Source organism: Oryctolagus cuniculus, chromosome 7 (assembly GCF_051225735.1).
Source record: "Oryctolagus cuniculus isolate XC-2025 breed Fujian yellow rabbit chromosome 7, ASM5122573v1, whole genome shotgun sequence".
Classification (NCBI taxonomy): domain Eukaryota; kingdom Metazoa; phylum Chordata; class Mammalia; order Lagomorpha; family Leporidae; genus Oryctolagus; species Oryctolagus cuniculus.
Window position 1 is genome coordinate 28,239,977 of NC_142873.1, and position 13,736 is coordinate 28,253,712.

General features: G+C 36.1%; 1 protein-coding gene across 4 annotated transcripts in view; it reads right to left on the bottom strand.

Annotated features, from left to right (window-relative positions):
• Nucleotides 1–1,262: 1,262 nt before the first annotated feature.
• Nucleotides 1,263–13,736, bottom strand: part of KIFAP3 (kinesin associated protein 3) — a 180,809-nt gene continuing 168,335 nt past the window's right edge. For 2 of the 4 annotated variants that reach the window (XM_008264094.5, XM_089299592.1), the window contains 2 exons: nt 5,667–5,735; nt 1,263–1,705 (listed from right to left, as the gene is read on the bottom strand). In XM_008264094.5, coding sequence (XP_008262316.4) covers nt 5,690–5,735 — 46 coding nt within the window. In that variant the 3' untranslated portion in view covers nt 1,263–1,705; nt 5,667–5,689. The remainder of the gene's footprint in view (nt 1,706–5,666; nt 5,736–13,736) is intronic. The other 2 variants (XM_002715208.6, XM_089299590.1) reach the window with 1 other exon arrangement.

Below are 13,736 nucleotides of genomic sequence, written 5' to 3' on the forward strand. Positions count from 1 at the left end.
TTCAGTCTGTCTGAGCCAACAGTGTTGCAGGCATTTTGGGAAGTGAGTGAGTGGACGGGAGCTCTGCCCCTCTCAATAAATAAGTAAATACACAAATAAATAAAGCCCCAAACCCTTGATTACATTTAAATTCCTTCTGTGATTGGTATCTCAGATAAGTGGACTGAGTTATTCCAAAGGTTCAACTTTACTGCTACATGCTCAAAATATACATTTTAAGTCAGCTCAATCAGGTTTAAACATCAAGGACAGAAAGTTCGTCTATGTATTCCCTTCAAAGCCTCAAATTTTCTTCCATCGAAGGTGATCAAAGAACTATTTCTGGATTATAGTTATTTTATTTGCTTGTTTTTCCAAGCAAAATTTTTAATATTACATTATGAGTTATTTTCAAAATCCATTATTAATCATGTTTTTCTATTTCTTACTATCCAAACCTATCTCATGTGAGTGTGGGCATTTAGCCGAGTGTTTAAGGAGCCAGTGAAGACACATATAGGTCACATTGGAGTACTTGGCTTTGATACCAGGTTCTGGCTCCCAGCGCCAGCTTCCTGCTCATGTGCTCCCTTGGTGTAACGCAGACCCAGTGATGGCTCGGGTGATTAGGTTCCTGTCAACCATGTGGGAGACTTGCGTTGCGTTCCCAGTTCCTCTGCTACTTTTACCCAGCTCTAGTCATTGTGGGTATTTGGGTAACAAACCAGAGAATGGGAGCTGTCTCTCTCTGTCTCTCTCTCCCTCTCTTTGAAGCAAAACAAACAAAAAATTTAAAAAATCCAAAAAGCAAAAAATAAGTGAAAAAAATAGAAAATGGGTACCTGGGTGAGCAAAATAGCCTGGTTCCTGAGTTTCTCTGAATGTGACTTTTAACTAGCTTTTGAGATACTACATTTCATGAAGAATAAAAGTTGAAAGCGTGATCCTGTTTCATTTGTATTAGCTGTCTTGGGTTTTCTATATTACAATTAGACATGAATTCAAATAGCTACAGAGATTATACTCATTTAGCATCACTATGGTATATGCTCCATGGAGAACTCATGGTTAATAACTTAGGAGGGAATTTTTCAGACACATAGCATGGGATGAAAAAGGTGATGTACTTTTTGTAACTTTTAAAGGCAGGACTTAGAATATGAAACACTCAAGAGATTACAAGCAGGAAAAAGGGAGCAGGGAAACAAAAATTCCTGTGCACCCTCTACAGTCATGTAACTCCTACAGCAACACATACAATAGAAACACACGACTTTCACTCATTCACACTTTATGCTTCTTTTTAATAGAAATTAAATTAGTCACAACGTACATAATGTAGTGTCTTCCAGTCTAGTAGCTTTTCAACATTCACCATTGAGTCTCACGGGAAACTGTTACGCAGCAACAATGATGTGGCTTGGTGAGCGAACAGTGTCAGTATCAGCTGTACTTAACAGCAGACAGCAGGGCTTGGGATTACTCTGTAGCTAACAACGTAGAAAAATAAAAAGAAACACACACCCAAAATAGTATCAACATGCATTATTAGGCCAACATTCACAGTGAACCCAACCCACACAGATTTCTTCTGAGTACACATGGACAGGGATGACTTTATCGAGATCCAAAGCCATAGTAGAAAGGTTCATCAGGGCGGAAGCCGTAAGCTGTGGCAGGGCGTCCAAGGATGCCAACTGGTTGGCCAAAGCCATCCATTCCAAGGCTGAAAAGAGAAAAAGGCACGCTAAGTTATGTTTTGCATGAAACATCCACAATGCGGGTCAAGTAATAGGCCCGGAATTTTACACCTCCAAGAATCTCTTCCACAGCAGCAACAGTGACTTATGGGATATTGTTTACCTTCTTTTCTTCTTTAATATAACAATTAAAATGTATATAACAAAAGATTGACTTTAAAATGTATGTTAAAAATGTCAGAAACTTCAGTCAGCATATAGTGTTCCAAACTAAGTAGAAGAATCAGGTCAGAAAAAGTTTTACTCAATAAATATATGACTATATATATAAATCTATGGCTCTTATGCCAGAAGATGAAAAGATTTTACATGCTAGAAATGATCAGTAATGCAGTGCTATGGAATGAAAAAATTAAAGCTGTAGTAAAGTGAGTTTTGCTATTTATATTAAGATCTCTTTTTTCATATGAAGATGTAGGAGTAATCCAGTATTAGGAAAGACATGCAATTTCAATTTTAGTAGTGAGCCCTTACCCAGGGCCAAATCATACCAGGAACCCAAGGCTGAAAGGAGACAACAAATTCTAAAACACTTGACAATTAGCCAGATTTGATTTTCAAATCCTTCTTCTGGTTCCTTAATAAAAAATGTTAAACATTATATATTTCTATTGAGCAACAGCAAGTCAATTATACATTTTTGTTCAATTTGTTCCAAGAAAATAATTGAAGCCTGATGATAAGTTACAGTTGGAAGGAGAGCTTGAAGCATAGATATGCTTTATGATTATTACAAAAATTATTCTTTGGTCTGTTAATAATTCAATTAGAAGGAAATTTATTCTCCAAAGCACTTCTGAAGGATCAAGAAATTATCCAGCATTTAGAAAAACAATCAAGTAATTAATTTTGCCAGGCAAATATGACAGCTGTGACATGCTCATGCATAGCTCATGCAGCGAATGCCAGTGAGCTTGATTTCCGGTCAAAGGAAACCACTTATAAAGCAGAAATGTAAGCTCCGAAAAAAATAAATATATTCAAAGGATTGATACTATTTGAAATTATGCTAGATAAGTAGATGGAAATATACTTTTTACTAGAAGAAAATCTCAATAGATTTTTAAAAAATTACTTGGGCAATAACTTTCTCTCACACTCATGGTGAAATTGACACATATAGAAAAAAGTAACTATTAATATTTTATGGAGTTTGTGTGTGTGTGTGTGTGTGTGTGTGTGTATTTAGGACAAAAGAGTAAAGAATCAAAATACATATAGGGCATATTGTTCATGTGGATCTACTTCTCAGGGGACTAGAATTTCTGTAAAGTGAGTTTTAGGCCAGCATTTGTAGTGAATGATCATGACCAAATCAATTTTTGAGCTCCTTCTATAGCAAAATCTCTGTGTCTATACTTTTTCAGTTGGCTGAAATTTTTAAGTCTGCTTTTTTTTTTAAAGTGCTGCAATACAAGCATTTCTTCCTACTTTAGCCCTGTAGAAAGAGAGATTAAATTTGTGATGAAGGGAAATATTATTCCAGAGGTAGTTAAAAAGATGTTTCAGTAATTAGTGGAGTCAATGAACTATTCATTGATAATATACACTCATATCACTTTATAAGTAGAGGAAAAGTTGGATGTTGTGAACTTTTCTCCTGATGCACTAAGGCTGAAAAATACTCAAGCATCCCAACAACTCTGATTTACATACAGGTTGATTATACAGCTTGTGGATCTCAATGTGTTCTTCCTGCGTCTTTCTACCCATTAACTGCCTTCAGCCACTGCTCACATTTTTTAGCACCTACTCTGAGTCCAAACAGGAGTTCAACTTGGGTTAAACTCAAGTGAATTTTGCCCTTTTTTCTCCAACTAGAGGCTATAGGGAGATCTCTTTCAAGGATTTGGAAACAAGAGGCATGAAGTGGGTCAGTGAAGAAATACGCAAAAGCATCTTTAGAATAGAAGGTGTCACAGAGGCCCTTCCAGCATTGTCAGTGTAACTCCATCTAAACGTGATCCTCAGACGGGATCGTCAGCCATGCTGGCACAGAACAAGAAGCTTCTTGGCTGCAGTGTTGGTAGGGGCAACACAAGCTACACCTTCGTTGGTGATGTGGCTGCCCTGTCACAGGTCAGGAATATCTGACCTTGTTGGCAAGTCTGTTCTGAGTGACAGAGAATTAGCAGGATCTCAGAGTCTGAGGTCATTTTATGCTCAAATTTCATCTCTCTCTCCCCCCTCTCATTTCTATAACTAATGGGAACTTCTTTCTGAACACTGTTTTCCCATATGGTTTGCCAACAATTCTAAGCTTAGACATTACCCAATCTGCCAAATGTTGGTCTTTATTGTAAATTAACAAATAATCTGCTTCCCCCCTCTCTCTTTTCAAATTAAATCAGTCACACTATTGTTAAGATTCTGCAACTCTAAGTTGATGAAAGTTAAGAAAACTCTTGAAGCTGCAGGTCTGAGGTCTTGAACATGACAGTTTTAGACTATGTGGTAAAGTTGTACTCATATAGTCAATAGCTCACCCAGAGACATCTGTATTACGCTGTGCAGTGGGATATCATTTAATTCTTTGGACTTTCATATACATCATTTGGGAAAATTTTAAGGGAGAAAATTGGACACTGAGCTCTTTAAATTAACTTTTGTGGAATTAACCATCACGTATTACAGATGAACTTGCTGTTTAAAGAATACTTAAAAAACATAGTGACCAATTTGGAGGGTACGATGACATAAGCCCCGGGTCCTTTTGTATTATGAAAGATTACTATATCTAATTAATATCCTTTTAATTAAATTCATGCTGAAACAGTAGTTGGATTCTTTAGTGGCTCTTCCTTGATTCTTTGTAAAATAGTGGGAAAATTGTGCTTTCCCTGATAACAAACTCTAGAGACAGACAGTCCTCTGGAAAATGTGGACACTTTATGAAGTAGTCTTGCTAATGCTAAGTATTGTCCAAAATTCAGAGAGCCTGATCCTAAGCGTTCCTTTAAACAGAAGCGGACAGATTCACTGCATATTTCATATTTTTTTGTGGAAGGGGAGAGGAATCAGGAATATTAAAGAGCAGCAAAAATTGTGATTGTGCTTTCCTGATCCAGAAAGACCTTAAAAGGGATCACAGGCATTGGTACGGACTCTGGACTCTGCGAACCAAGAGAAAACCAAGCTGCGCTATGCTGTATCTGCTTTTGCTCTGTGTGGCCGCTTTGCTTCAGATAAGGAGATTGTGAGGTTGGCTATTCGTATGGAATTTAATCCAATCGGGCGGCCTTGTGTGTGTCTTCCTATGCACATACACTCCTAACCTACATAAAAAGTTATGTGTGTATTTCTACATTAGCATATGCCACATTTCTTTTTTCTTTTACAGGACCAGTTGCTTAGTGTCCATTAACTTTTATTCCTAATGTATAGATAACATATTTTGGATCTTTCAATTACCAAAATACGATATCTTTTTCTGAAAATACATAATTCTAGTCCAAAGAAAAGGATTATTGTTTGTTACGAAAGATAACTAGGAATGGTAAGGCCAACAAACCAATTTACTATTAAGCTTTATGCTCCGAGAATAACGATTCTGGAAAATGTAGGAAGGAAAAGGAGGAATTCTCTAAAAGTGAAAAATTACTCTCAGAATCCGATGACAAACATAAAACCACACTCACAATTTGTTTTTAAACGGCTCCGTTTAAAAATCCAATTAAGCATTCAGCAAGCAGAATGAATTTTATATCTGCAAGACTCCAGATACATTTTTAAAGAGCATTCACTAAAATTCTACACTCGAGATGACTCAGAGGGGGCAAAAAGAGGAATCTGAAAATGGCAAGTGGCGCATCACATGCAGCGCATTCCAAGGCAATGGCAGCCGGAAAGGCACCTCGGGCCTCAGGCTCTCATTCCACTGCTGTGCCAGAGCTGACATTCCTGTGGGAAGGGAAGAAAATCACCTACCTCTGGCTGCTTGTGAGGCTTAATTAGTGCGTGTTTGTAAAGCACTTTGAAATCCTTGGATGAAAAGTGCTGCATAAGTGAAAAGTGTCATCATTATTTTATTAAGATTAAATAAAGCCAACACATTTTTCTTTACTTAAATTCCTAAGTCAGCAATATGAAAGAAGAGCAAATAATGAATTTATTAGTGGATGCTACAAAAAGAGGAGAATAAATTGAAGACACATTATTTTTTATAGGCCTGTAGAATCTTGGAAATACTTTTAGAAATAATTATGTATACATTTCTGCTCATAACATCCTTGACACGTCTATCTGGCTCTCATCTGAATCTCCAGAAAAGGAGTGCTCACTGCTTTGTCAAGGCATTTCATTCCATTTATAGATAGGTCAAACTGTCGAAGGCTCTTTATTATCTTGATCTGATATTCGATAGTTAGTCTTGGAATTACCTCACAGAAACATACAAAAAGACTAATTCTTTTTTTATTTTAAATGCCATGTAACACTTGCACATTTTTATGGGGCACTGTGTCATATTTCAACACATGTATGCAGATCAGACAATTAGCACCCCAATTCTCTTATCCTTTAAGCTTGCAGCCTACCAGTTACTCTCTTCCAGTTCTTTACACAGTATGCTATTGTGAACTATACTTACACCACTGAGCTGCAGAACATCAGAACTTACTACTTCTATCTACCTGTGACTTGGCACCTATTATCCAACCAATCCCTAGTAAGTTCACATCGACACTTTATTAAATGTCTACACAGAAGAGAGAACATTCGGTATTTGTCTGTGTCTGGTTCATTTCACTTAATAAAATTATCTCCGGTTCCATCCATTTTGCTGCAAATGTCACAAATGTCAGGATTTCTTTCTTTTTACCAGCTATGCCACAATGCCAGCCTTGATTTCTTCCTTTTTTTATGACTAAATCATCTTCCATTGTGCATATACACTGCATTTTCTTTATTCATTCATCCATCAGTGGACACGTATTTTGATTCCTTATCTTGGCTGTTGTGAATAGTGCTGTAATGAACATGGGATGCAGAGATCTCTTTGATAGGCTCATTTCATTTCATTTGACTATATACCCAGCTGGGTCATATGGTAGGTCTACTGTTAGCTTTCTATGTCTTGAAGTGTCATTCCCCATGGGCTTTTTTTTCAGGTCTTATATTTAGATCTTTGATCCATTTTGAGCTGATTTTTGAGGAAGGTGGGATGTGGCATATTTCTTAGTTTAACCATCTGCATAAGGTCTATGGCCATACCACCCTGAACACAGAAGTTGAGCAGGGTTGGGCCTGGTTAGTACTTGGATGGGAGACCATCTGCATATGGATTTCGAGTTTTCCCAGCCCTGTGTATTGAAAATACAGCACTTTCTCCAGTGGCTTTACAACTCTGTCGAGAATCAGTTGGCTGCAGGTGCATGACTCACTTCCGGAGTTTCTATCTGTTCCATTAGTCTATGTGTCTTAAATGCCAGGGCCATGTTGTTTTCAATAGCCCTGCAGTATGTCTTGAAATCAGGCATTATAATGCTTCTAGCTTTGTTTTTATTTACTTATTTTTTTGTTCAAGACTGCTTTTTCTATTTGGGGCCTTTTGTACTTCCCTATGAATTTTAAGAATGAATTCCGTGATGAATGTAACTGGCATCTGATGAAGATTGCATTCAATACAAAAATTAATTTGTGTAATATAGATATTGAATAATATTAATTCTTCTAATCCCTAAAAATGAGTGGTCTTTCAATTTTTGTGTCTTCTTTATTTCATCAATGGTTTACGCTTTTCATTATAGAATTTTTCTCTTCCTCAGTTAAATTTATTCCAAGGTATTTTAGTTTTTAAAGCCATTGTGAATGGGAATGTTTTTATAATTTCTTTCTCTACAAGTGCATTACTGGTATATATAAATACTACTGATTTTTCCTTAGGTTTACTTATTTATTTATTTGAAAGTCAGCGTTACAGAGAGACAGAGGAATGGACAAAGAGGAAGAGATCTTCCATCTATTGCTCACTTCCCAGACAGCCAAGGCTGGGAAGCCAGGAAGCCAGGAACTCCATCCTGGTCTCCCATGTCGGTGGCAGGAACCCAAGTACTTGTGCCTTCTTCCAGTGCTTTTCCAGGTGTATTATCAGGGAGCTGGATTGGAAGCAGAGTAGCTGGGACTTGAACCAGAACTCTGAAATGGGAGGACGGCGAGGCTTAACCTGAACCTGAAGCACCAAAATGTCACCTCCACTACTGATGTTTGCAGTTGATTCTGTTTACCGTGATTTTACTGAATTCATTTATCAGTTCTTCTAATTTCTTGTTGATATGACTGTTTTATAACTGTTGCTCACACAATTCTTATGATACGATCAAAAATATTTACCATCTGCTCTCTAAAATTACTTTGATTTTCTAGTGTTTACCTTAAAATGAAGAATCTGAAATTAACATGATACTTACAATGTAGTCAGAAGCCAGCAGAATATAATGAGATATTATGTTTTCCCTCTATTAATGTAGGCTAAAACTATATTGATCTTAAATAAAACGTTAAGTCATCATCACAAAGTTAGCTGACGTGTGAATATACAGGTACACAAATTTTACTTGCAAGTATCATGTTAAATTTCATCTTTAGTTTGTACTATCTTTTGAGATTTAATTCTTCTTAAGACAAAAATCCTTTATGACTACTTTATTTATAAATGGGGAATAGTCATTCTTATTAACTACCCCTTCTTTGTGACTCACAAATACTGAAGGCTAGGATTCTTAGCATTATCAAGTGAAAGGACTTAACATGAGCTAGCTCGCATGGGAGGAAATTTCCCAGGATATCAGAGAGCAGCATGAAATGATTTGTTAATAGATTTCTGGAACATTTCTTTCTTTTCATCAATTTCTCCAATATACTGAACACAGAAGAAAAAATCAGTACATTTATTTTTCTAAGATTACAAATGATCATCAAAGTAACTTCAGCTTAAGTATCACTTTTCATGAAAAATTTCAGTTTATGTAAAAGTTATTTGTTGTACATTCATCAATCTACCTATCCATCCACTCATCCATATAGTACACACATTTACTGAATTCCTACACTACTAAAAAGTTTTAAGTAAGTATAGTTTTTAGGGACAATATAACAAAAAGACATTGTGGTGTAAGGCAGTGATAGTAAGACACGGCCCCTATCAAAGAAGGAGGCACTTTTCTCTGAAGAGAGCTTCCACTTTGACTATGGCCTTGTCTAAGTAAGGTCAGGGTTTGTGAATGCAAGAGGCTTCCATAGCCTTGGCAGCTCATGACAAGAGCCTCAGGTGATCACTGATGTCATAAATAAGAGTGTCAACTATTAAATCAACAACAGGAGTCACTGTGCACTTGCTTCCCATGTAGGACCTCTGTCCTTAATGTGTTGTACTATGAGAATTAACGGTAAAACTAGTCTTCAAACAGTACTTTATACTTTGTGTGTCTGTGTGGGTGCAAACTGTTGAAATCTTTACTTAGTATAGGTTGATCTTCTGTATATAAAGATAATTAAAAATGAATGTTAATGAAGAATGGGATGGGAGAGGGAGTAGGAGATGGGATGGTTTGTGGGTGGGAGGGTGGTTATGGGGGGGAAGAACTGCTGTAAACCAAAAGTTGTACTTTTGAAATTTATATTTATCAAATAAAAGTTTTCTATAAAAAAAGACATGGCCCCTGAATATAAGCTTTGGAGGCAGAGAATATGGAATGAATATTCTGATAATAATATGAGGGTGGTACCCCACTATGTGCACAAATTTCTACAAAACAATCTTGGCAGATAAAGTCTTCATAGAAGATACTTTGATTTTAATGTTTCTGCTACTTCCTTGAATTCTATTTTATTATCTTTCTCTTTGTAATGTAAGCACCATGAGGGTCAAGGACTGTCTTATTCATTGTTATATACCTGGCATTGAATCTGACAGAGAGTGGGCATTCAAACAGTGTTTGAATGTCAAAGCTAAGATTCCTAACAAGGAGGGAATTCTTGACAGTGAAGCAACCTGAGCAACACAGAGAAGGGGGTTAAGAATAGCAAATGGTTTTCAAGGATAAAGTCTTAGGGCTGTGATGTAGCAAACGGCAGGAGATGGCATTGGAAGAGGCAAAGGTTAAGCACTGAAACTCTTCCTATGCCATGCTAACAACTATATGCCTCTGGAGCGCTGTCAGCAGTTTTTAAGAGAATGAGCTGATTCTGTGGTTTAGAGAGAGAACTGTGGCAGGAAGGGTGTTGAGAGGCAAAAGCATGGAAAACATTTAAGAGACTATTACAGCTGCCCAAATGTTATGCAATGAGAGCCTACAGAAGGACATGGCAGAAATAACAACAGAATATGCTACATTTCACAACAAAGAGATTATCTTTTCTCTTTTGAAATGGGTCTTTAGTTGTTCTAGACTGGTTAAGCTCAGAATGAAGGGGAAGAATTTAAAAATTCATTGAAAGCTTTTAAGGTAACAGTTAATAGGATTGAAACAATTTTTATCCTTTTAATAATGAAATATGTCCATCAATTAACTAGGGGACTGTGGTACTCCATGTAGATGAAATCAAGATTGTAGAAGCTTGCCTCTATGTTTGATAGGAACAGCTGGACTAATGTGGAAGCAGAGAACACTGCTTTAATGAAATTCTTATAGTAAGAAGAGAAATGTAGATCAAGTGCCTATAAAGTAATACCAAACCCTTATAAAATGATGCATTATTAAATTGAAATCAGAATGCTTGTCATTTAGAGAACAGCCACTAGATGGCGACCTTGTCTTACCACTGAGTACCACCCAAGGCTTACATTGACAGACTTGTGGTTTCCAAGGCTTTTTCAGATAACCAATGTTCTCTGTTTCTATATGTGAAATAATTTGATTAGAGCTAAATAGAAATGCCCATCAGTTATATACAAAAATATTTTGTTATTGTGGGGACCTAAAAGATGCTGATTGTCTTAGACATTGAGAACTATATTAAACATGCATATTAAAGTACTATAATTATAGCATAGCTTCTAAAAGTTTCATTGAACTGATCAACAATGGCATCTTGTTTCTATGAATTTATACATCTTAAGTATACATGTATTTTACATTGCTCAAAGGAATTACTTATTGCTTTGGACTTGAACCTTTGTATTTTTGAGAAAATGAAATCGAAGAACACAGTTAAGCATTCTTTTAGTGTGTTTCACTAATACATATCAAATTGAGCTGTCATTTTCCATTTTAGTTTTCTTTATTCTTAATCTCAAAAATGCACAAATTTCTTTTATTGTGGTAATGTAAATGGATGAAGCATCTTAAAATCATATTTTTATTAAAATAAAACTAAGTATTTTTCCAAAAATTAAGGGCAAAACACACATATTATTTAAAGTACTTATCTGGAGGTTATTTAAAAATATTTTTAAAGGATACCTATCAAATATAAGGGGAAAAATACCAGCTTGGAAACAGAGCCTTTCAATGTACTGTATTGAGATGCTTCAGATAAAAGCTAATTTGTACTAACGCTGAGGCATATGTAAAATAGCCTCTGATTTATTCCAAATGTTGAAGAAATTACATTCCACTGACTCTAATCTCATTCAATTTGTACTGCTCTTCTTAACCACCTTAATCTGTTTAACCCATCTTCAGAATCTGCCTTAATGATATTTTTATGAGATGTTATAGCTGATACTTTTCTCATACTATGTCATCGTCGCATTAAGTTTTCTATTAAAATTTATTTAACTTATTTATTCCACTTTAGAGTCAAACCTCATGGATTTCATGTATACAAATTTAGGAACATCGTGATTCTTCCCATTCTACCTCCTTCCCGCTTATACTCCTGCCCTTTTTCGTCCTCCCACTCCCATTTCCATTCTTTTTTTTTTTTTTTTTTTACAAAGATCTATTTTCAGTTAACTTTACGCTCATTAAGACTGACCCTATACTAAGCAGAGAGTTCAACAAACAGTATGAATGAAAAACAAGCAAACAAACAAACAACACTGTTCCATTAATTCTATTTCTTGGGTGTCTTAACACTTTCCCTCTTGTGTCTGAGTCTCCTACAAGATGGCCCTTTCTTTTGTAATTTTTAGTTATGAATACAATTTCAGTACCTCCCCCCACCTCCTCATTTCAGTTTGCACTGAGCTGTGGAAGTATTTCTACAGGGAGGTTCTGACCTTGATTAAAACACACTTCAGAATTCTGGGGAGATCACCTCACTGCACTGGGAGAACTGCAATGGCAGTTTCCTGGTGTGGATCCCCCTGAATTAGCTGCTCAGTATGAACTCTGAACGTATTCATTTGCAAGGTACAAGCGTGTGGTTTCTCTCACAGGTGACCATCCTCCACCACCTTGGGCCTTGGGGCACCTAGTCCTCTTTTCAACTTTTAAGGGAAAAAAAAGGGAGCCTTTAAGTTACAGGCTTTACATAGGGAATTCAGTTCCATTTTCCTGTTCTATATCATCTATATCTACTACAATACTCCTGTTAGTGGCTCTTTTTCTTTTTCTTTTCTTTGGCATTTGGGGTGTTCCCTATCTTCTTTATGAGGTCCTTCATGTGTTAGAAATTTTCATTACATTTTGCCCACCACCTCCACATACCTATATAGAAAGGGGTTCTTCCAAGTTAACTTATGTACCACATTGCTGGAAGTTCTTGCCATTTTATTCTTATTTCTTTACTCTGTACATCCAAGAAAAAAATTATAAATATGCATTCCCGTGATTTAAAGCTAGCTATCTTGAAGATAAAATTATTTGAAAGAAATAACTGAAGCAATTAAAATTTTTTATTTCTCCTTATTTGTAGCTATTAACAACAAAATAGTACTCCAGGAGGTGTCTAATAGAACTTGTCAGATGTGATTATCAAGCTGAAGTGAATACTTACTCAAACCTATAATGATATCAGGCTTTTTATGGCAATGCTTAATGAAGGCATACCATCTCGTCATCTTTAACTTACATTTCTTCAATTAAGTATAAGAACATTTTAAAACTGGCAGTTCTGTAGTATCAAGCAATGCTTCATTTCACACCACCAAATGTTCAGGGAACTTACTGAGTGGCTTAAATAACCCCTGGGTCAATAAACTGAGTCATTAGCACCTCTTTTAAATAACTGTTTGTCTGTTACTGGTTCAACATTTATATAATCTGTCATAATACCTTGGTTTTTTAAGGTACAAAAATTACTGCTGTAGGCTTAAGGCAGAGCATATCTTAAGTAGCAATATTTTCTCAGTGATCGTTTAACCATACTGTCTGGTACTGAGTGAGTTAAAGCCTGAACACCACAACTAATTACTATGTAATGCTAACCTTAGTTGCTGGTTCATTTTGAGACTCTTTAAAATATGAACTGTGTATTTTACCCCTATGCACTCTCTTAATGATTTGTTTTTTTAGACTGAAATCACTTCCAGCCATCAGTTATACTCTTGGTCTCTACATATGCACTTCTCCAAGCACAAATATTTCTTTTTCCTATTGGTCTGCCAGCCCTGTCAGAGCAAATTTCACTTTAAACTAAATGCTATGATACTTAAAACCTCTTGGATTACTCAGGCTGCTAGTGTGATCTATGACCTTCCAAGAATGACAGCTGAACTTTCCAATTTGCTTATACTGCTTGGGGAACTCGAAAGCACATGCCAAAAAGGAAAATGTTTCTGATGTTGAACAGAGAGGCGAGTTCTTGTTGGAGGTGGGGGCAGGAGACTATTAAGTACTGAAAAATACTAATAAGAAATGAAAAGAAACTAAACATGCTGTAAAGTCTAAGACCTCAAACATAATTCAAAAGTTAATGCTAGTACTAAAAATTCTTGAGCTGGACTAACTGGTTAAAATATGAATAATGACCTTTAGTTACTGTAATTTAAGCACCAACCAGAATCTTGAAGTTATAATACACTACCGAAATAACAAGTTTAAGAAATGGAATGGAATCCAACACTGTCCTGAGTACTTACTATACAAAATGGGCTCTATCAACTCTCTGTCT